The 21,349-nt window shown below is 35.7% G+C and overlaps 2 protein-coding genes across 3 annotated transcripts in view; one reads left to right on the top strand and one right to left on the bottom strand.

Annotated features, from left to right (window-relative positions):
- Positions 1 to 3,934: 3,934 nt before the first annotated feature.
- The window catches only part of wsb2 (WD repeat and SOCS box containing 2), a 53,304-nt gene continuing 35,889 nt past the window's right edge, over positions 3,935 to 21,349 (top strand). Inside the window, exons 1-9 of one of the 2 annotated variants that reach the window (XR_007933916.1) lie at positions 3,935 to 4,262; positions 5,172 to 5,343; positions 5,593 to 5,828; positions 7,892 to 8,023; positions 10,484 to 10,587; positions 10,917 to 11,089; positions 11,339 to 11,443; positions 11,594 to 11,716; positions 13,248 to 14,727. Coding sequence is in view for 1 of the 2 variants with exons in the window: in XM_028825445.2 (XP_028681278.1) it covers positions 4,232 to 4,262; positions 5,172 to 5,343; positions 5,593 to 5,828; positions 7,892 to 8,023; positions 10,484 to 10,587; positions 10,917 to 11,089; positions 11,339 to 11,443; positions 11,594 to 11,716; positions 13,248 to 13,467 (1,296 nt within the window). In the remaining variant the exon portion in view is untranslated. Of the gene's footprint in view, positions 4,263 to 5,171; positions 5,344 to 5,592; positions 5,829 to 7,891; positions 8,024 to 10,483; positions 10,588 to 10,916; positions 11,090 to 11,338; positions 11,444 to 11,593; positions 11,717 to 13,247; positions 14,951 to 21,349 lie in introns of those variants that run through there. The other variant, XM_028825445.2, reaches the window with a different exon arrangement.
- Positions 19,914 to 21,349, bottom strand: part of rfc5 (replication factor C (activator 1) 5) — a 44,147-nt gene continuing 42,711 nt past the window's right edge. The window contains exon 11 of the mRNA XM_028825446.2: positions 19,914 to 20,185. Within this exon, the coding sequence (XP_028681279.1) occupies positions 20,089 to 20,185 (97 nt within the window). The 3' untranslated portion in view covers positions 19,914 to 20,088. The remainder of the gene's footprint in view (positions 20,186 to 21,349) is intronic.

Consider the following 21,349-nt stretch of genomic DNA (forward strand, 5'->3'; position numbering starts at 1 on the left):
AAACTGTACCAGTGAAAAAGATAAAAAAAAAAAACATTAACTAGCGATGCTACCCAACTGAGGCAGAATGAAATCCAAGTAATCAACGTAGACCTCAGTATTAATGTTTATAGTGCACCATGCAATCCATATGTCTCTGTTATACGCCATTTAGTATGGGATTCATAAAAGCAGTCTTAGTGTTTGCAATGTGAAATCTGTTGGAACGACAAATGCAAAGTATTTTAATCATAAAAACATTTAGCGGTTATGTCATTCCAAAAGATGGTGAATCACAGACAGACACTTATCCTATTATTAAGTTGGATCCTCCAATTGAAGCTATCGGGGCTGATTGCTTTTCAGTTATTGGTCCAAGCAGTTTTGTGCAAATAATGTATAACAAATTGTTATGAAGTTTGTGAGATGTTAATTAAAGGGCTTTGTAAGATTCAAATTAGACCAAAACACCACTTCAACATTTTGAAAAAGGGTCTACAAACCTAAGCCACAATACTTTTAAGTGTGTGTGTGTGTGTGTTTCAGGCAGGTGCGTTTCTGGAAGTGCTACACCCAAAAAATAAATCTTTGGAGTTAATTTATTAAAACTTGGCATAAAAAATTAAGTCCTACTTAATTATGTGTTTATTAAATAAATTTATTTTAACTTGATTAAATTAACTAATCCACCTGTAGAGGACTAACAATTCCAAAAAAAAGTAATCAAGGCCATTCATTGATATTATTTAAAAGCTAACTATGTCACATTGATCCTAATTAGCATTTTATACTATAGCAACTCAAATAGTTGAGAATTTTTTTAAAGTAAATTTTGTTTACACAAAACAAAATACAAAGCAATTTTTTCTTATTCAAATTTTTCATTCCTTATTATCATCATTCTCAAAAGAATTATAATTCCTATTATAGTATATCAAATTCTATTACATAGTATAACAAAAATATGACTGTTGAAAAACACCAAAATTGCCATATTTTAATATAAAAAACTTAGACCATCATCTTTCCAAAATATCTGACTAATGTCCATTTTACAAACATTTATCTTTAATTAAAAATCTCATTCCCCAATATCCACAAACCCTTCCATCTTTCCTTAGCAGCTGTGAATCTCCACTTCTCAATCTCTCTCTTTACTTTCCCTTCTAACTCTTTTCAAACGTTTCTACCAACAGCAATACATCTGATTACATTTTGGTTTTTAGAATACACCTGGCATCCCGTATCCACTTCTTTGGCAGACTAATAATCACCCACATCTTCCTTTGAGCTTTTACTATTGCTTGCCAGACAAAATCAACTGTTTTTTTAATTTTATTGATTTTATTGTAATTTTTCCATACAAATAGATACATTTTTACAAAAAATAGGATTGAAAACAAATCAACCCCCACCCCTGAGAAAGAGAGCATGGCCAACACAGTAAAACTTAAAGCTAGTAAAAATAAGTAAATTGATGAGTTTAATAAGCGGATAAAGATAAATGGATAAGAAATGGGGACAGAATCTATTTCCTCAGTGCTTTAAGAGCTTAATCTAAAATGTTATTGATTAAATCTGCCAGGTTTTGAAAATGTTCTGCACAGATCCTTTAAGTGAGAATCTGATTTTTGTCCAATTTCAAATAGTATAAAACATCAGTTACCCACTGACTTAAAAGAGGAGAGTTAGGATTCTTCCAGTTGAGCAAGATAAGTCTGCGTGCCAATAGTGTAGTGAAGGCCATCACAATTTGTTTGTCCTTCTCCACTTTAAGCCCATCTGGAAGAACACCAAACACAACTGTTAATGGATTAAGAGGGATTGTGACACCAAGGCTGTCTGAAAGGCACTTCAAAATGTTGGTCCAGAATGATGTTAATTTGGTGCAGGTCCAAAACATGTGACTCAGTGAGGCTGGAACTTGATTACAGTGTTTGCAGGATGGATCTTGCCCTGGAAACATTTTGGACAATTTTAAACAAGACAGATGTGCTTGATATATAATTTTGAGTTGAATAATTGTATGCTTTGCGCATATGGAGCTCAAATGAATTCTCTGCATTGCTACCTTCCGCTCTTTTTCTGATAAGTTGAGTGAGAGATCCTTTTCCCAATGTCCTCTTGGATCTTTGAAAGGGAGTAACTGTAAAATTGCAGAAATGCTGTCCAAGTCCTCAAAACTGAGCAATATTTTTTCCAGCATAGAGGAAGGTAGGGAGATGAGGAAAATCAACAGAATCTTCTACCTATTCCAATAATCCTTCCACATCCACCCACACTTGCTGTGCCCAGCTGCTTTCCCAAAACAAGTATCTAATGTCTGAAAATGTGAACAAATCTAGCCTTGGACGCTTCTTATCTGTGAAAAAAATGTATCTAAACATCCTCTCCCTAACACATCATCTCCCACACAACATCATTCTGAAACACTTGTTACATTTTTTGGTGAGTTCTCTTTTCATGTATTTTTAACATTAATCAAACAATGCAAAGAAAAAGCTAATGTACCGTGTGCAACGAATGTGCCAGTGTATCAAAAAGCAGAATTAAAAAACAAACAAAAAAACCCTAATTCACTAAAAGTCTTTTAACTTTGTTTGCAAATGTACAAAGGTGTGGCGATCCCATGGAGACGTGAAAAAAAATGGGGTGGTAAATCAAACTTTATGAAAAAATTGGATAGTCACGTACACACAACTTGTTTATTTTAAATTAACTGTGTATTGAGAAAACTGGAATATTTCGAATATTAAAAAAATGTTAATTTTGAGGAAGAGTAACTTGAAACAGACGAGTAAAGACAACAATCCCCGAGGCTGATTACGCCTCTGTTAAAAGATAATTTAATGGTTTCGTTTCAACATATTTTAATTGTGTTAATTTGATATCCAAGGGAACTAATTATGTCGAAGTTACTAGCTACGTAACATAAGCAAACATGATAATTTTAAGTTGAATTAAGTTAAAATTAGATACAAAAAATAAGCAACCTTTTTGACTATGTTTTTATTATAATATACATTTAATTAGTGGTCATCGTTTAATTAGGCAGGTTCTTCCTGCTGTCATACCGCACCTCTAGAATATGTGCATTTTATTTAATAGAAAATGTTTAATATCTTGATGCACCTAATCCCTCAAGCTCTTTTCTTGCAATTATTTCTGTGTTTTTCCCCCCAAGATCATCGTTACACAGCACTTCGATGCAAATACCAATACAAGGGCTGCTGTGCCCATTAAAACGATAGCTGTTTTCGAAAAACGATCAAACTCTCATATAAGCTAAGCCTTCCGAAGTAGCTGTATCGACCCAGCTAAAATAACATCTCTCACACACAACACATTAGGCACCTTAAGTTTAGAGAAAGAAGAAGTTACTTTTCGAGATTGCGGATAAGGGAGCAGGAGCGGACCGTAGAACGAATCAGCATTTTAATTAGAATTGGCTTCTGCATAAAAATACTAAAATAAACTGTTAGGTATTTCATGAAGAAAAAAAAAAACAGTTAAAATACTTAATAGTAAGAGTAGGTTTGACTGTGGACAATACAAACTGTTGAAGCTGTCGGATTTTTCCGTAAATTAATTTTAATACTTTACAAACTGTTGAAGCTGTCGGATTTTTCCGTAAATTAATTTTAATATTATCAGAGTTTTATACAGTTACGCATGCATGGAGGTGGGATGCTGACGGTTCACCTCATCAACTCGAACGGCTTGTTTTCTTGCGCTGAACAAACACCTGAAGTCGTCGCGTAGCTATAGTCAGTTCCCAACTTAGTCCAACAAGACGCCCCTCGGGAGAGCTCCTATATGCTTGCCTTGGGCTAGCGAAAAATAAAACTTTAGCAGGTATCAGTAAAATCTCACCTTTGACTGACTTCAGTGGCCAAGGGGAGGGAACCTTCTGGTGCTCTAAGTCTCGTGCGCTGTTGGTTTCCATAGCGACTTAGGCGGAGCAGCCGGAAGGGGTGGGGCCTCCTCGTGACAGTCTTGAGAGAAAGCGCAGAGGCTGTGCTGGGCGTGTTGAGTACTGTTTTATGTCTCATCGTGTGGAAGAGCGAACTGGTTTCTACGCCTGGTTGTGTTTGCATGGGAAAAGGAGAGCCCGGCATTTACTGAAAGCTATGGAATACGGCGTACAGGTTAGCGCCGCCCACTCGGGCCTCGTCGCCCACTGCAAGCTGTTTCGGATTTGACTCCCCATCGTTTTCTTTTGCGGTCCTGATTAAGGAAGAAGGTCAGGACGATGGAAGATAAGCGTTCAAGGATTAAGACAGGTACTGGAACTAGGGTGAAACCGCTAAACAAATCTGGGGAGTAGGCCAGCGGGGTGTTGTGGGCGTGGAAAGGAAGTGTCACAAGGTGCGAAAGTCGCAGTCAGTGAAGGATAGGAGGGCGGGGTATTTAGTGATCAAGGGAGGTGTCCAAGATCTGTCATGCTATGTGGGCACGAGATAATGAATGATTTTAAGTCGAACGGAACAATGGAGCATTTATTGATGATTCTGGCGTATTATTTTTACAACGTGGCATTTGTCCTAATTTGTCTGCCCACATATTTATGTCCAAAAAAGTGTCCGATGACACCATGGAATCTTTGACGATGTATACTCCGAAGCTGACATCTTTCAGTTTATCTCATTACATTTTAAAATCTCACTAGCTTTTAATATAGTACAAACAATGTAAATCAAACACACGAAATATAAGGGGCCTTTTTTCGATAAAGCTGCAAAAAAACGAAATGGAGAAAAAAATCAATCAACTAGGCCTCCACTTAAGGCTTCTGTTGTGAACATTCTCAAAACTATTTTTTTTTTATACTGAAATTCTTCTGTTTTATATATTGTGAATTTTGTTTAATGTGAATGTTCACAATAAAACAAACTAACTCAGCCACATGACCATAGGTTATTAATTGTTATTTAGTATATTTTAACTCTGTGACATTTTTTAATTGCTTTGTAAAGTGAATTTTGTGAATTTCCCATTGGGATCAATAAAGTATCTATCTATCTATCTAAGTGCATTGTGATTGTGTACTATGTGAAGGGCACTATATAAAATAAGGATTGATCCATTGAACATGAACTAACACTGTTCTTGAGGTAGATGAGTTATATATAGTTGCTATATTACTGCATAAACACTTTTTAAAATATAGTCTGACTTGAACTCTTTTACAGAGAAGGCCACCCTGATACAGGAGTTGGTGCCACTTCACCCACAGCCTCTAGACAGGCGGTCTGGCTGTGAGACATGGAGTCTTGAATTTTCACCTGATGGTTCCTACTTTGCATGGTCAATGGGACATGGTATTGTCAAGCTGGTGCCTTGGCCCTTAGAGGACAAAATCAGGTAGGTCAGTGGCATGGCTTCAGAGATTAAAGTATCACCATTTATTGCATTCATGCTCTGTGTACTTTTACAATTCAGTTCTAAACGTGTATATGAGGAAATGAACATTTGACTACGGTGTCCTTTTAATTTTCTGTGGTTTCTCTCCCATAAATGTTACAGAAATAATGAACATGTATTCATTCTTTAAGAGAATGAATCTATAAACGTTATATACATAAAATGTAACATTTTGGTTTTTTTCTTAAGAGTGCCTAGGAATAATGCTTGCAAGCCTTGCTTTTCCACCGCTGGACAGCAGGAAAACAACAGCGCAAAGGAAAAAACCTTAGACTGTGGCCAGATTGTGTGGAGCTTAGCCTTTGGGCCACGTGGACTTCAAGGCAGAGAGGGCAACATTCGTCCATCCAAATATTTTCTATCGACGCTTATTCTTGCTACAGGTCTGAACAATGGTTTCATTAAAGTCTGGGATGTGAAAACAGGTACATTGTAGTTTTAGTATGGTTATTAGATTAGAAAAATGTGGGGTTTTTTTGTTTAGGTTTACCATAGAAGCTATGGCTGATGCTTTCATGTAGCAAACAAGGTGTTCTAGCATGAAATATCACTGCGATTAACAAACCTAAATAAGTCTTTCTTTTTAGTGCATGCTTTATCTGTTTTGTATGTTGCCCCCTTTGGTGTTGTGGATTTACATTTCTTTATAATTTCCAGGTTAAGTGGATATCACTGTTCTAATCAGATTGTGTTGATGCAAAGTATGAATTCCAGGCAAATTAAGTTATAAGTGTTTCTTCCACCTTTAACAAGTGTAGTGACTTTGATCAGCCATAAGTAAAATCGTAATTTCTTGAAGGACTTCCCTGAAGGCTTCTTGGCTGCATTGAACAGGGATATCTATAATCCACAGAAAGTTTTAAACAGAATCTTATTGTTGGAAGGTATACATGAAGAGAAAGTCTACCATGGAATACTGTGAAGACCATCATTAAGAAATGGAGGAAATATGGAACCATGGAGACATTGGCAAAGTCGGGATGTCCCTCTATAACTGATGTTTGATCAAGGAGAAAGCTCATTAAGGATAATGCCTAAGGAACAGTAGTTACTTAAAATGAGCTACAAGAGTTCATAGTTGTAACTGGTCACCACAGGTGTTGTATTTGGGATGTTGTGGGAAAATGAAGTGCATTTCCCTTAAAAAAAATAAAAGAATATCCAAGCCTGTAAAAACTTCAAAACATACCACATTCCATCTCCTAAAATCATATGTGAAAATGTCTTACGATCTGATGATACCAAGGTTGAAACCTTTAAAATTTCTTAAGTGCACAGCTAAGACAGCTCATCACTTCAAAGACCACAGTACCTGCCAAGAATGGTGGTGACATTATGCTATAGGATTACTTCATTGAGATGGGGCAAGAACTTTGTTCAGAACAAGGGGAAAATAGCTTAAAATATCAAGTTAGTTTAGAGCATATCCTACTATCCCCTTTCTCAAATTGCTTATTTTTAAGGACAGATTTAATCTTTTCAGCATTACAACAATACAAAACATAGTCATCTGAATCATGAAATTACTTAAAAAAGGAAGATCAATATCCTGGAATTTGGCCTCAATTCTGTATTTAATGTCTGGATTCACCTAAAGAGGGCCGTGTACTAGAGATCTCCTTACAGTGTGCTTGTGCTAGAACACTTCTAAAGAAAGATTAGTTTTAAAATTACAAAATGCAAGTATGCAAAGTTGATAGACACTTATCCAAACATACTTAACTAATACAATCAAAGCAAAAAAGATGATTAAAGCTTTGGATACCCAGATACTTTGTGGAAAGTACATCCTCCCGCCCTTTTTGTTTATTTCAATATCTATCCAGCCAAACCTTTATCCAGAGCTGGGTCACTGGGAGGATGGAACCTATCTCGGTAATCCTGGACAGGGCACCAGTCCACCACAGGGTGAAATACATACACAACACATACACACACACTGGGGCCAATTTACCATTTCCATCCACCTAACCCATATGTTTTTGGATTGTGGGAGAAAACTGAAGGACCCAGAGGAAACCCACACAGGCATTGGGACAGAATGCAAACTCCTCAAAGGGAATACTTGGGACTTGAACCCAAGTGTCCTTGTTGAGAGGCAGCAGTGCTTTGTTGGTTATGGGATCTTATAAAAGATAAAATGGTCTGACATGATTTGTCTTTTAGCCTCTTCATCACCCAACACTCAACTGAGTGTGTAGACTAGTATATCCTATACTACTTCAAATCCAAATTTGATTCACAGCATTTTAATCATTTTCGAAATTTACTTATTTTGCTTTCAGTTGAAATCAGCTTTCTAATATGTTCATTTGTGCAAATTGAACAGTTTAGAAACAATATCTAAATGAAGAAGGAATTATGAAGTGTAAAGGCTATGTACCTTAATACTCAATTAAAATATTTATACATACAGTAATTTCACCTTAATACATGGGTAAAGTGAGTGGCAACCTGAAGGATCTTTTTTTTTTTTTTTTTTTTAAAGGTAATTTCCTCTTTTGTCTTACGGGGCATCAGGATGTAGTAAGAGATTTGGCTTTTGCTCCAAATGGTGGATGGTCTCTTGTATCTGCATCCCGTGATAAGACTCTTCATATCTGGAATCTGACAAAGGGAGGTAAGTCATAATAAAAAAAAAAAAACAACAATTATGCACAGCAGGCACATTTTGTTTTATTTTGCACTTTTCATAATAAGTACATATTTAACACACAGCTTTCAAGTATTGAATACCTTACAGGTTAAGATATTTCCTCACAGTAAAACTATTATGTGTATGTTAGGAATTAATCTTTAATGTGGTGCATTAAAGCGCAGCTCCACTAAACCACAATGGTGGCCTATTGTACTTTAGTAGCACCCTTCCTTCTTTATTTAAAAAACTGAATTTTTCTAGCTTGGCATGTTAAACAACATATGTTTGGAAGTTAAATTTTGAACACCTCTAATAAAAATGTTTTTATTGACAATGTACCTAACTTCAAGATGTAAACAAGCAAGCCTTATTTGATATTGTGCCTTCCCATATTAAAAACTATAACAAAAACAAAGATACATTAAAAATACAGTACAATTGTTTATTTTCCCCAAATAAATACTTGTATCAAACCCTTAACATGGAATTGACAGGCCCACTTATTACAGTTCAGGGTCACAAGAGGCTAGAAATCTACACTTGTAGCATCAGGGTTATCAGGGAAAGACATAAATCCATCACAGAGTCCACTCGCACTCAGTGGTCAATTTGGAGTTTCCAAATAAACTAACACACCCAGAGGGAAAACATACACAGACATGTTTAACTGGTGTGGCGAGTCTTTTCTGTAATTCAACATTATAGAAACAAAGGAACTAATCAGTTTTAGAAAAAACACTATTCACCTACAGAAAGCAATCATCAAAGAATTGTTTAAAGTTACACACATCTTGGGATACACCTAGACTCAAAACTGACTTTTAATCAAACTATATCATCAGTCTGCAAAAAGAGTCAACAGCACCTCTACTTTTTTAAAGAAGCTGAGTCATTTTAGCGTGAATTCTAATATTATGTCTATATTTATTTAGATTAATCTTGTATGGTGTCTCTCTTAACGATCGTTCTGCTGGCTTCATTTGAAAAACTTACCGTTAGCAACAAAAATAAAAACTTAAAATGAACAGTAAAACCAAATGAAGTCCCAACTGTCAAATCAGACAGACCTACTGTATGCATTTAATAAGCAAGTATTCAGGAAAGCAGAGTGCTTTCTCTCAGACAAAACTCGCATAATTCCAGTTAGTAGTTCACTGGTCCTAGATTTTGAAGATTTAAACAATTGGTTCAAATAGTCCTTTGTCCCAACTGAAGTTACTTATATTGATAGGTTTTTGCTGCAGTAAATAGGCACAGACTAAGAAAGTGGCTGATTACTTATCATTTGTGTCAATCATTAGTCAAGTTTTACTATTAATTTAATTTTTATATATTTTTAATATGATGTCTTGGTCTCTTTTTAGACAATAGACTTGAAATGAATGGAGCACAGAATAACTGATCCACATTAAAACTCACAGAAAAAAAATCAGAAAATAGATTCACTGTTTTAACAAAATAAAAAGTTAATTTTTTTTTTTCTGTAGTACTAGGGTGTTGTACCGTGTTAGCCATTATGAATGTAGAGAAAAGCCAAGCAAAATGACACCTTTTATTGGCCAACTAAAAAGACTGAACTAACTGATTGAAGCTTACTGCTAAGTCATTCTACCATTGTTTGGCCATTTTATATAAATATCTAAAATTTTCATTTTATTCCAAGTAGGGTGTAAACTTATTGTCAAATGTGGAAGAAATGCAATTGATATAATCACCCTGAAAAAACAGGCAGGAGGAAGCCTGTCATCTTGTGTTTATTTCTTTTTGTGAAAAGGGAGATCCTTTCAGTTAACAAATTTATAGGAAGGATTGCCACTGAACAAAGGGCACAGCCCTTGCATAACAAATTTGCATATCTCAGCTATAATATAAAAAAAAAACCATCTTATTGGCTACAAAAATAGGAACCTTGATAATATTTCACTATTTTTTTTACCCACAAAAACCACACACTGTATATTTTTACCTCCTTTATTCTAATTGGTTAAACTCCATTTCCCATATAGGGCCCTCAAACCTTCTCAGCACTTCACTCGGGTAGGTGCAGGTGCTGACCTTCAACTCATAGCTGCATCCCTACTCCTAAGAAAAAAAAGTTTTCCCAACAAGGCACTTTTTAGATTTTTTAACCATTTAACTCTTTAGATCAAACACAGATAATAATAAGAACTTAGAAGCACAATGTACGGCTCTTTGGTTTGCTCATTTACTCCTAAATCCAACTAATATGTAGTGAGAAGACTGGTCACTAGAGGTGTCAGTAGTGTTTATAATATCTGAAATACATAAAGACAAAAAATCAACATACATTATTTTACATTTTTGATCATGTTTATGCCACAATAAAATACACTTTGGTCAGGGTTTATGCTGAATATGTACTTCATAAAATATTCCATTGCATACAGACAAGTTTCTAAGTTGGATCTTTTCTTCTTGCAGCGGATACAAACCCCAAAGTGCTTAAAGGCCACACACAATGGGTTTACTGCTGCTGTGTTTCACCCAACTGCAGTATGATTGCTTCAGTCTCTGGAGAAAAATATGTAAGTGCCAGCTCACTATTTTGTAACATTTGCAAAATTTTCTAGACACTGTATCTGCCACCCTGCTCTCTTCATGTAAAATCAAAACAGCTCTTCAATTTCCAAGTCTTCACCCCATTTTCATTTCACTTTTTGTGGTGGCTGCAAAACATGCTACATTATCCATAGTGCCTTTCACTTACTCATAAAGACTCAATGTATTTTTGTGGGATTCTACTTTCATTGGGATCCTGTCTTGACATATTCTTGAATAACGTTGTATTCATGATCTTCCCAAATTTTTTAATACCTTCATAAGCAATAAAATTAATTTCTTCTTTTTGTTACAGGTCTTCTTGTGGAGTATGCGATCTTATACTTTCATTAGAAAGCTGGAGGGTCACAGGAATTATGTAATTTCATGTGATTTTTCTCCCGATGGGGCTTTGCTCATAACTGCAGCTTTTGACCACCAGGTGCGCCTGTGGGATCCATACACTGGCAAGACGTTAATTGAGTTATGGTACAGTATGTTAACTTTCTTGGCAGTGTTAATTTCTTCTTACAGTTAAATAACCTAGTCTACTACGCATAGTCAGATATTTAATGAAGTTTCTTCACAAATTATAAATTTTCTTTGCACGCATTAAAAAAAAAAAAAAATTCTTTTAACCTTCATGTAAACTGCCGATTGCTGTTAGGCAATTGAACAATTATTTGTGTGTGACATCAGCCACAATTGTATATTTTTATGATTTCTTTTGATCATTAGTCATTACTTTCCTGGCCCACTCAGTAACACCATCCATGATGTTCTTCTGCGATCTGTCCGTTTTTCACCAGAAGGTTTATACTTTGCAACTGTTGCAGAGGACAGGTAGGGAAGATATGATTTTCAGTACTGTGGGCTTTTGACACCACTTAAATCGTATGATTTGTTTCACAAGGCTGCTACAATTCATGTTTTATAACTACCGCATACTCTAATAATGTCTAATCCCAGAATGTTACATTTTTACTTTTTCAGGGATATGAGAATTTGGGCTTTGGGAATAGAGATTCCTGTTGTGGAAAGTCCTGATACCCAAACCCCTGTAACCAATGGGTTATGCTGTGTTTTTCATCCACACGGTGGCATCCTTGCAACAGGGTAACCAACATTATCATTCTTAAGACTTGTTTTTGTGCCTTTTTAATGCATAAAAATATTAATATGTTCTAGACTTTGTGGAATGGTTATGGACTGCTCCCTCTATAACCTGCTTTAAAAACTGGTATAGAAAATAGAGTTCAAGTTTAATGTCATGTATAAATAAAAGTCTTAATTGTATATCTCCCCAGAACAGTGACAATTACACTATACCAACAAAAACACATAAAAATATACATAGCATGCAATATATACACTTATCACAAACATACATTGTGTATTTGTTTATACACAAGGTTTTTTTGTATACATTGCAATATCTGTTCTTATTTTTGGCTACTTAGTAACCTTAAAATCTTTGGATAAAAACAGTCCCTGAATTTTCTGCCATGAGTGCTAATTGTCTAATGGCCTGTTTGCCAGGAGTGAAAAATGCAACCATGCAGGATGGCCATGGTCTTTAATAATCCTGTTTGCCTTTTTGAGGTAGAATGTTGTCCCTGTGGAATGCCTGTGTTGAGGGTTAACATGGAGTATGTGATGCTGCCAATCCACATACTGGAGTCTGTTGGTTTTATAAAGTCCTTAATCCAGTTCCAGGGGATGGCATAAAATTCTAAAGTGGGGGAGTTTTGTGGTTAGCTCTGATGATACAACCGTGTTCAATGCTGAACTGTTGTCTGTAAACATGAGGCTGTCATAAGTGTGCCAGGGTGGTATGAATAAGGGATATGGCATCACCTGAGGATCGGTTGTGATGCTATCCAAACTGGAGTTGATCAAGACAATCTAGAATATTCTGTTTGTGTCTTAGTACCAGTCTCTGTAAGCTCTTCATCACAACTGAAGTGAATGTACCAGGCTGTACATTTTGTCCTTTTGAAGCTAGTGGTGATCATAGATTCATTCAGCAAAATAGTCATCGTAATTGGGACACTACAGGTTTTTAAAATATTTCCCTCTAAGTCATGTCAAAAGATTGTGCACTCATGTAATTTTTCCACAAAAGGAGCCACAGATAACAAAAAAAGTATGTTCATAAAAAACAATATAATGGAGGGAAGCATGAGAAAGGTGCTAACAGAAGGGAAAATAAACTTCTACTAAAATGGCTGGGTCTGTCTTCGCAGTTAACTGCACATTCGGTTGCCAAGAAGCTAACTTGCCCACTTTTCATTCTGTCCAACCCCACAATTCTCCCATTTCACCTTTAGATTCACCCACCAATCCCAGCCTTTAGGCTGTGAGACTTCATGGGAAACGGATTTGAACTCCACATTGAGAACACTTTAAAGGTCAGAGATGGTCGGGCAACACAAGACAATGATGTTTTTGCAGACCTGAGCTTTGTGCAGAGCTTAAAGGGTTAGAAAAAACAGTAGCTAATAAAGAAATCTACCTGGTTTTCTGGACCCCCACAATCCATTTTTAATAATAGTTTTGAAAATGTTGTGCAAGTAATTTTGTTGCTGGGAGATTTATTGTTGTTTGTTCCTGTTCATAAAGTAAAATATTCTTTTAACTTTTTCAGCACAAGAGATGGTCATGTTCAGTTTTGGTGCTCTCCCATGGTAATACCAAGCTTACGACACCTTTGCCGCCAGACCCTTCGGAACTTTTTGTCAACCCATCAGGTACTGGCTCTACCAATCCCCACAAAAATGAAGGACTTTCTTACATACAGGTCACTTACGGCTCACAGAGGAGACAGTGCATTACATCATTCACAAGAAGTCATATCTTTGAATTAAGCATTGTTTTTGTAACTAAATATATTTAAAAGGCTGTAAGTATTCCTCAAATTAAGGAGCACTTTAGACTTACCTATGTTGAAATGTTATTTATTTTTCTATGCATATTCCATTTAACTGACTGATTCTGTAAAATGCAGTGCCACATGTATATTTTATAAACATTACTATTTATTCATGGGAAAGCGGAGGGTTGTATATACACACATACACTACTGTTCTTCTGGAAGGATTATACAAATTGCCTCCAAACTATTGTAAATTAAATCAGAAAGATGTACTTAATTTCCTGTGCTGAGGCAATATGTTCTACAAGATTAAACAATATTTTTGTACACTGGGTGAAATGCTACTTGAGGTCAGAAATGACACATTGTGAAACCCCCTTTCACATTAGCATTCTAAGAAGGATGCTTGCAGTGTTTCACATATCATTTTGTGAAAGGTCAACCTTATGAAAGAAAAGCCACAACAGTTTCATGGAAAGTTTGATCAAGCATCTAATAACTGAGCCCTAACCATTTTGTAACTGAATAAAAGGTGAATAAATGCATTGTCTCCACCAAAAACATCAAGACATTCAACAGTACAGACACTACTGGGACAGTAAGTGGGATGGCTTGGTTTTTCATCCTGCAGTTATCCAAACGTCTGCATCTCCATAATTTGTTAAATAAATAGTGAATAATATAAATTAAAATTTCTTAAAAAAAAGAGGCTAAAACAGAATACCAAGACTAAAGTAAACTAAAAATCTTGAGTAAATTTAGTAGAGTAGTACTAGGGAGTGTCTATTAAATCAGTAATATTAGATTTTCTTACAGGGATTGACTGTATCTGTTTTAATTTTCTCTCTTTAATATGAAGGTGTCAGCACAGTCTTCAGATTCATAAGCATCTTTTTATGTAAACCACACAGACAAAAGAAAAAGAAGTATGAAATGACAACAGCTTGCATATCACATATGTTGGTAGGTTAACTTCGCCAGTAACACTGGCTGATGTTTTGTACTAAACTAACAAAACACAGGGTGGACTGTTAGTGTGAAATGGGCCATATACACATAGTTGGGGGAAGGATGGATGGGGGATTAGGTTTGATCTATACTATTTGCAAATATAAAAATTTAAATTTTAGCACAGTAGCAAGTCTGGTGATTATAATATATACGTGTGTATGTTTTCTACTTGAAAGTAAAGTTGTTTAGAAAATTAATTTCGCACTTACTCACTTTTCTGATTGTGATAAAGAATATTAATGTTGCTGCTGCTGTGTTAGGGTACTTGAATCTGTTATACATTAGTGTATCCTAGGTAAAGAACATTATAACTTTAAATGGACATGACAAAATAAATGTCTTCATAATAAGTATCTGCATAAGGACTAAAATGTGCTGCTTAAAACTCTGAGAAAAACCAAAAAGATGGCATTTTCTTGCCAGAAATTGATGTATTAAAATTCTAATAAAATATGTCAAAGAAACTTGGTATCACTGACATTTTTTTGGATTTCTCACTAAATTTGTTTTCTTACCAGCTGTTTCATTAACAGCACACTACATCTTTTGCGCTTGATACATCTTATTTAAACCAGAACCCCTGAATAGGAGATATGATGTACTAATAGTGCTGTGGCTCGAGTCCATTTGGATTCTGACAAAGCCTTTTATAACAAAGTGTCTATAATAACTGCATTCTGTAGAAATGTGAAAATATTAGGGTGGATTCTTAGGTTAGTTCAGGCTATACTTTTAATAAAGAGATTACCAGGCTATTGGTCAATAAACATAATATTAGCAAATGTTATTTCCAGTACAACATTCTCCCTACCAAAAATGAACAGCTGTGGGATTCTTTAATGAACAGCTTTCATTCAGAAAACAGATGGGTGAAAACAAAGTGTCCAGAAAAACCACTGTAGGTAACGTAATATGAAGTCATAAGAACCCAATGAATCAAATTCTGCAAGGTGAGAAGGCTGTGGGTGGAGACTTTAAGTTGAGTGTTTGGCAGCAGGAAATGTGCAAACCTTCTGTAACTTGCCTAAACCAAATTATTGGACAAGGTCGTGAGTGTAACTTAGCAGTGCCGGACACCAATGCATCACAGTACATGCATGCATACACATTCATACAAAGAAAATCAATTAACCTGACATACGTTTCTACAGATTTAGGAGGAAAACATATACAAACACAAGAAGAACATATAAATTTCACAGACAACAAATGGATGCTAGATCCAGTAGGCAGCAGTGTCCACCAGATATGTATATTAAAAATCCATTACTTTCACTGTGCAGTAGTGGCATGCAGCCAATCACATTCCATTATTGATTCAAAATATGAATAAGTATATAACACTATCATATTGCTTATGATCCAAAAAAATTAGCACCTTTTTTAAACAAAAAATCCCTTGTACTTTTGTTTTGCTGTTATACTGTGTAAACATCCATCCATTTTCCAACCCACTGAATCCGAACACAGTTTCACTTGGGTCTGCTGGAGCCAATCCCAGCCAACACAGGGCACAAGGCAGGAACCAATCCCGGGCAGGGTGCCAACCCACCACAGGACACACACAAACACACCCACAATTTAGAATCACCAATCCACCTAACCTGCATGTCTTTGGACTGTGGGAGGAAACCGGAGCGCCCGGAGGAAACCCACGCAGACATGGGGAGAACATGCAAACTCCACGCAGGGAGGACCCGGGAAGCGAACCCAGGTCCCCAGGTCTCCCAACTGCGAGGCAGCAGCGCTACTCACTGCGCCACCGTGCCGCCCACTGCGTAAACAATTTGCAAAAATTTTTTTTTTTTTTAAATTATATAGTGCTACTAACCGCACACACCACAGTAAGGAGCTTTAACATTAAGATTCTAATACAATAAGATACTTGTACAATAAGAACAAAGCTAATGAAAATGCATCACTGACAGATTTTCGGCATCAAGTGTCAAAAGCAGATTCTAATCAAAGACAACTCAAAAACCTGCACAGTAATGTATAAAATAGCAAGATACATTAAATTGATAAATTATGGGATGAGCTTTCAAGACTACCAAAACACATCAGAATGGTATAAACAATTAGTGACAGCACAATCCTATTGAATAGCAGAACTTGTTGAAGCTTGTAAGTAAAATGACAATAATTTAAAAATTGTGGATTTGAAGTTCAAGAGAGACTGAAACCGCACAAGGAAGACTGGGAAGAATATTCTAGTGTAAAAAGTCACCAAGCTGAATGACCACTTAACACAAGTTGCACAATGAATTTAAATCAGTGAAAAGGATGGTGAGAGAGTCTCAATAACTGGTGTATAACACAACCATACTATACAATATTTTGGAACATTTTAATAAAAAGAGTATTTAGTCAGAAGCAGAGTTTTAAAGATTTTTATATTGGACAGAAAGTAGATGAGCCAACCAAAAGAAATATAGTAAACAGCCCAGACCTACTGTAATTAAGTCCAGTAATCAAATTGTGAAACAATCAAATCATGCCAAAGAATTTCATCACCTGATATGAAGAGGCATGTCAGACACAAGAAATGACTTTTAATAGATAAAATGAAGGTTTGACCAAGATGAGCAATTCAAAGTTCCAAAAAAAAAAAAAAATGGCTGCACACAAAAGTGAAACACTCTAAAAGAACAGAATTCACAAAGAGTCAAGCCTCTGGGGTTTTCCAGATGTTGCCAAAAGATGTGGCCAAGTGATACATTTTGATCTATGGAAAAATCATACATACAGTATATCTAAGGACTGATGATGATGGGTCAGTTTCCCCATGTGGAAGAGCTGGCAGACACCTTTTCCATAAGAACCTTTGTGTCATCTGCTTAGGTATGGAACATTGAGGCCTTGATTGCAACGTGTAAATGTTAAAAAATAAGTACACCAAGTACAGAACGGTGGGATATGCCAGAACATAAACCGGTGGGAGATGAATTCACAATTAAAGACATCCAAGTATATGCACCTGAAAAAATGAGACGATAATGAGGAGCAGCAGGATCCACTTGGTGCAGGAGTATCTGTATCAGGAGAAAACTGGTCAACAGTATTGAAAACAAAAGTGAGGTATATGGGTTGGGTTGCTATACCAGTCATCTTCAGCAGTGAAAACAAAATCTGATGAACAGTTCACACCATGGTCATTTTTTTAATGGTTTCCCATTTCATTTTTGTAGAGATGATTTAAACTATGTACGGAAAAGAAAGATTGCTGTTGAAAAATCTGTGCGTCCGTTTCCTAAGCTAGTAAAACAATTCATTGGTCACCTAGATGATTTTTTTAAAATAAACTTGAACTGCATTTAGAAAAAAAGGAAAAAAATGTAAAAAAAAACCATATAGAAATGTAAAACCATTGGCCTAGCTTGTGGACATAATCAAAAAAAAAAAGGTGCACAAAGACCTTTTTGAAATCTCAATTTTTTCATAAATCTCTTCACTATGTGTGGGGGGAAATACAGCATATACAATCAAAATACTGTCAACATTCACTTAATTTGTAAAGTGACTGATACAGCCAGAATAAACTCAGGCCACCCATGAACTTTAATTGGATTAAGTCGGTTTTATTAATGGATGGGCTGAACTTATTTCACTATTTACCACACTGTAAATAGACCCAAATGACTTCATAACAATAAGAGATGCCAATTTTTGCAATTGTGCCAATAATTTCACTATAGTAAGAAAAACAGTTGACTTTTGGTGATCTTGTATATAAAAAATGAAGTAATAATGTTTGCAGATTTTGTTACCCGTCCTTAGTTGTGGGAGCGTTATTCTCACTCTTAGAGCTCTTCATGTTCAACTGGATCTTGATCATTTTTTTTTTTCCAGATCTTAGACATTTGTCACCCATACTATGGATTTTGTACATGAATACAACTGAAGTTTCATAAAGTCACCACCTCATGACTCTTGCCCTTCCTTGTCCTTTGAACTTTGCTAGTTATTCCAATCTACAACAAAAAGATACACACAAACACATCTAAGCATACTGATGCTTTTAGCTCTGGAAAAACAATGTGTGTGTGTGTATATATATATATATATATATATATATATATATATATATATATATATATATATATATATATATATATATATTTGCAACATTTTAAAAACTTTCCCTGAAATTAAATTTTTCAAATTTTAAATTGATGTACTTAGAGGAAGATACTAAATAGGAAAATTGTAAGCTCATATTTTCTGCATTTCTCAGTACAGTTTAAAAGTTACAGTACTGTTTAAGCCATGTTCCAGTATACAGAGGAATCTCTGTTCACGAACGTCTCGGTACACGTACAACTCGGTTTACGACCAAAAAGTTCGCCAAACTTTTGCCTCGGTTCACGACCACACACTCGGTATACGAACAAGCCAGGTTCCCTTTCGGTTTGTACATGTTCAGTCTCTCCCTGTGCAGCGAGCAAGAGAGAGAGCGCGACACACACACACACACATAGGCAGCGCGAGAGACAGAGGCACACACACAGGCAGCGAGACAGAGAGACACACACACACAGGCGCTCCAGGTTCGCAAAAGAAAGATGCACGAACACACACACAGGCGCGGGAGAGAGAGGCGTGCACACACACAGGAGCGCGCTAGAGAGACACACACAGGCGCTCCAGGCTCGCAAAAGAGAGACGCACGCACACACACACACACAGAGGCGCGAGAGAGAGAGAACGAGCGAGGGACGCATAAGGTAGAGAAGGCTTGTTTTTGTTTTCAGTTCTATTTACAGTGATCGGATCGTAGCCTGCATTGTTGCAATGTTACTTTTCTTGGTGGTTTATTAAATTACGGATTTTTCAAATGTTCATTTTTTCCCCTGTGCTTAAAACTCATTAAAAAAAGTGTTTTTAGCCAGCGGTTGGTAGCACTATAGCGCGAACTATTGCAGTGTTAGTTTTCTCTGTTGTTCAAGGTTTTCTCAGTGTTATTCAATGTTTTTACATTTAGTTTACCATTATGCTGTGCATTCTATGGTATAATTAACTATATTTGTGCTTAAAAACTAAAAAAAAAATATAAATTTACATACAGTTCGTACGGTCTGGAACAGATTAATTGTATTTACATACAATCCTATGGGAGAAATTGCTTCGGTTCACGACCAACTCGGTTTACGACCAGAGTTTTGGAACGAATTATGGTCGTGAACAGAGGTTCCACTCTAATGTTAAGAGTATTCAGTGAATAACAATTCACTAGTAGTGTATTTCATACTAGTAGTGTATTTTATTATTAATGTGCGTCAATATTGGGCATTCTTTCTCTGTAAAGGAAGAATGTTGTACAGTATCTTTAGGTGGAAAATGTTATATAAAAGATGTTGTAGGCAATCAACCAACAGGGTATGCTTTATTTTTACATCAAATTTATAAATAAATACCACATTGCATAGATTCTTCTTCAAATTTGTTTTTCATTTATTTATGCAAACTTTACAATGAGATTGCTTCACTAGAATGAGAATTTACCATATTTACAAATTAAACATATTCCACAACTATTGATAAAAACAGACATTCTTGTTTCATACTCTAGTTGTTTATTACCATCTATGTTTCCAACAAACAATCAGGCTTCAGCTACCACCATATCTCGGGCCACTTGAAAAGCTGCAATCATGGAGCTCAGCTGGATTTTCTCACTTGTTCCAGAAGCCAGTCTGTATCTAAATATAAAAGTACAAGAATACTAGCATTAAGAAAGCTGCATTTAAAATAAATTGTCAAGTGTATCTTCCATAATATTTGCAGCTCTGCAAACTGCTTTCAGGTACCATTTTTATGTGAACTGAACAGCCCCCATACAAAATTCTAAAAGTAACCAGATTTACATTTCCGTAACAACACTATTTTGAAAAACACAACAAAAACAGCATTACGTTTTATACATATGACTTACTACTGTGCCTTACTTACTCTGTGATACTACTATGACTTACTACTTAACGCTCATTTCTGATGTGAAAAAGCAGAGGTGTTGTGGGATTGAGCAGTCAGCAAGTCTTAAAAGCAATATAACCAAAAGACCAATTTGGAAATGATAAATGTATCTTTGTGAATATGCATGTAACTTGTCGTGTGCAAATGAAAATACTTTCTGAAAGGAGTAACGGTACTATGAAAATAAATGTTAAAAGATCTGAAGTCAAGTAAAACACCAACTCCATTTGGTTCACAAAAACATTTTTTTTTTTTTTTTTGCAAAAAAAAATCATACTCATCTAAAAAGGAGAAAATCTGGCAAGAGTTATTGGAGATTTTTTAAACTGCAAAAAAGAGCACAAATTTAGAGATCTCTTTACCATAGTTTTCTTTCTGATAGAAGCAAAATGATGTCTCCAGGTGATAGGGAATAAGTGAAACTCTAAAACAGGTTGCTGATTATTACAGATTTTTCAGATATGTTATAGGAAAGTTTGTAAATGAACAACATTCTATTTGCCAATCTACATCTTTATTCTTGTTTGGTCGTAAGATGTGAACTGCATCCTAAAGTTGTTCAAAAGTTTAATTTTGAGTCACCTGACTTAATATTTTCTAATTAGCTAACAGGAAGCGCAGCAAGTCACTGGTAACCACCATTAAAGTTGGCCAGAATTAAGTTATAATCAAGTGTTATGTAAAAAAAAAAAATCCTAGTCAATAAAGTTTCTAATTTTATAGCACCTTTTGTTATACTTAAAATATCAAATACAGTGATCCCTCGCTATATCGCGCTTCGCCTTTCGTGGCTTCACTCCATCGCGGATTTTATATGTAAGCATATTTAAATATATATCGTGGATTTTTCGCTGCTTCACGAGTTTCTGCGGACAATGGGTCTTTTAATT

The sequence above is a fragment of the Erpetoichthys calabaricus genome, chromosome 18, assembly GCF_900747795.2.
Source record: "Erpetoichthys calabaricus chromosome 18, fErpCal1.3, whole genome shotgun sequence".
Taxonomy (NCBI): domain Eukaryota; kingdom Metazoa; phylum Chordata; class Cladistia; order Polypteriformes; family Polypteridae; genus Erpetoichthys; species Erpetoichthys calabaricus.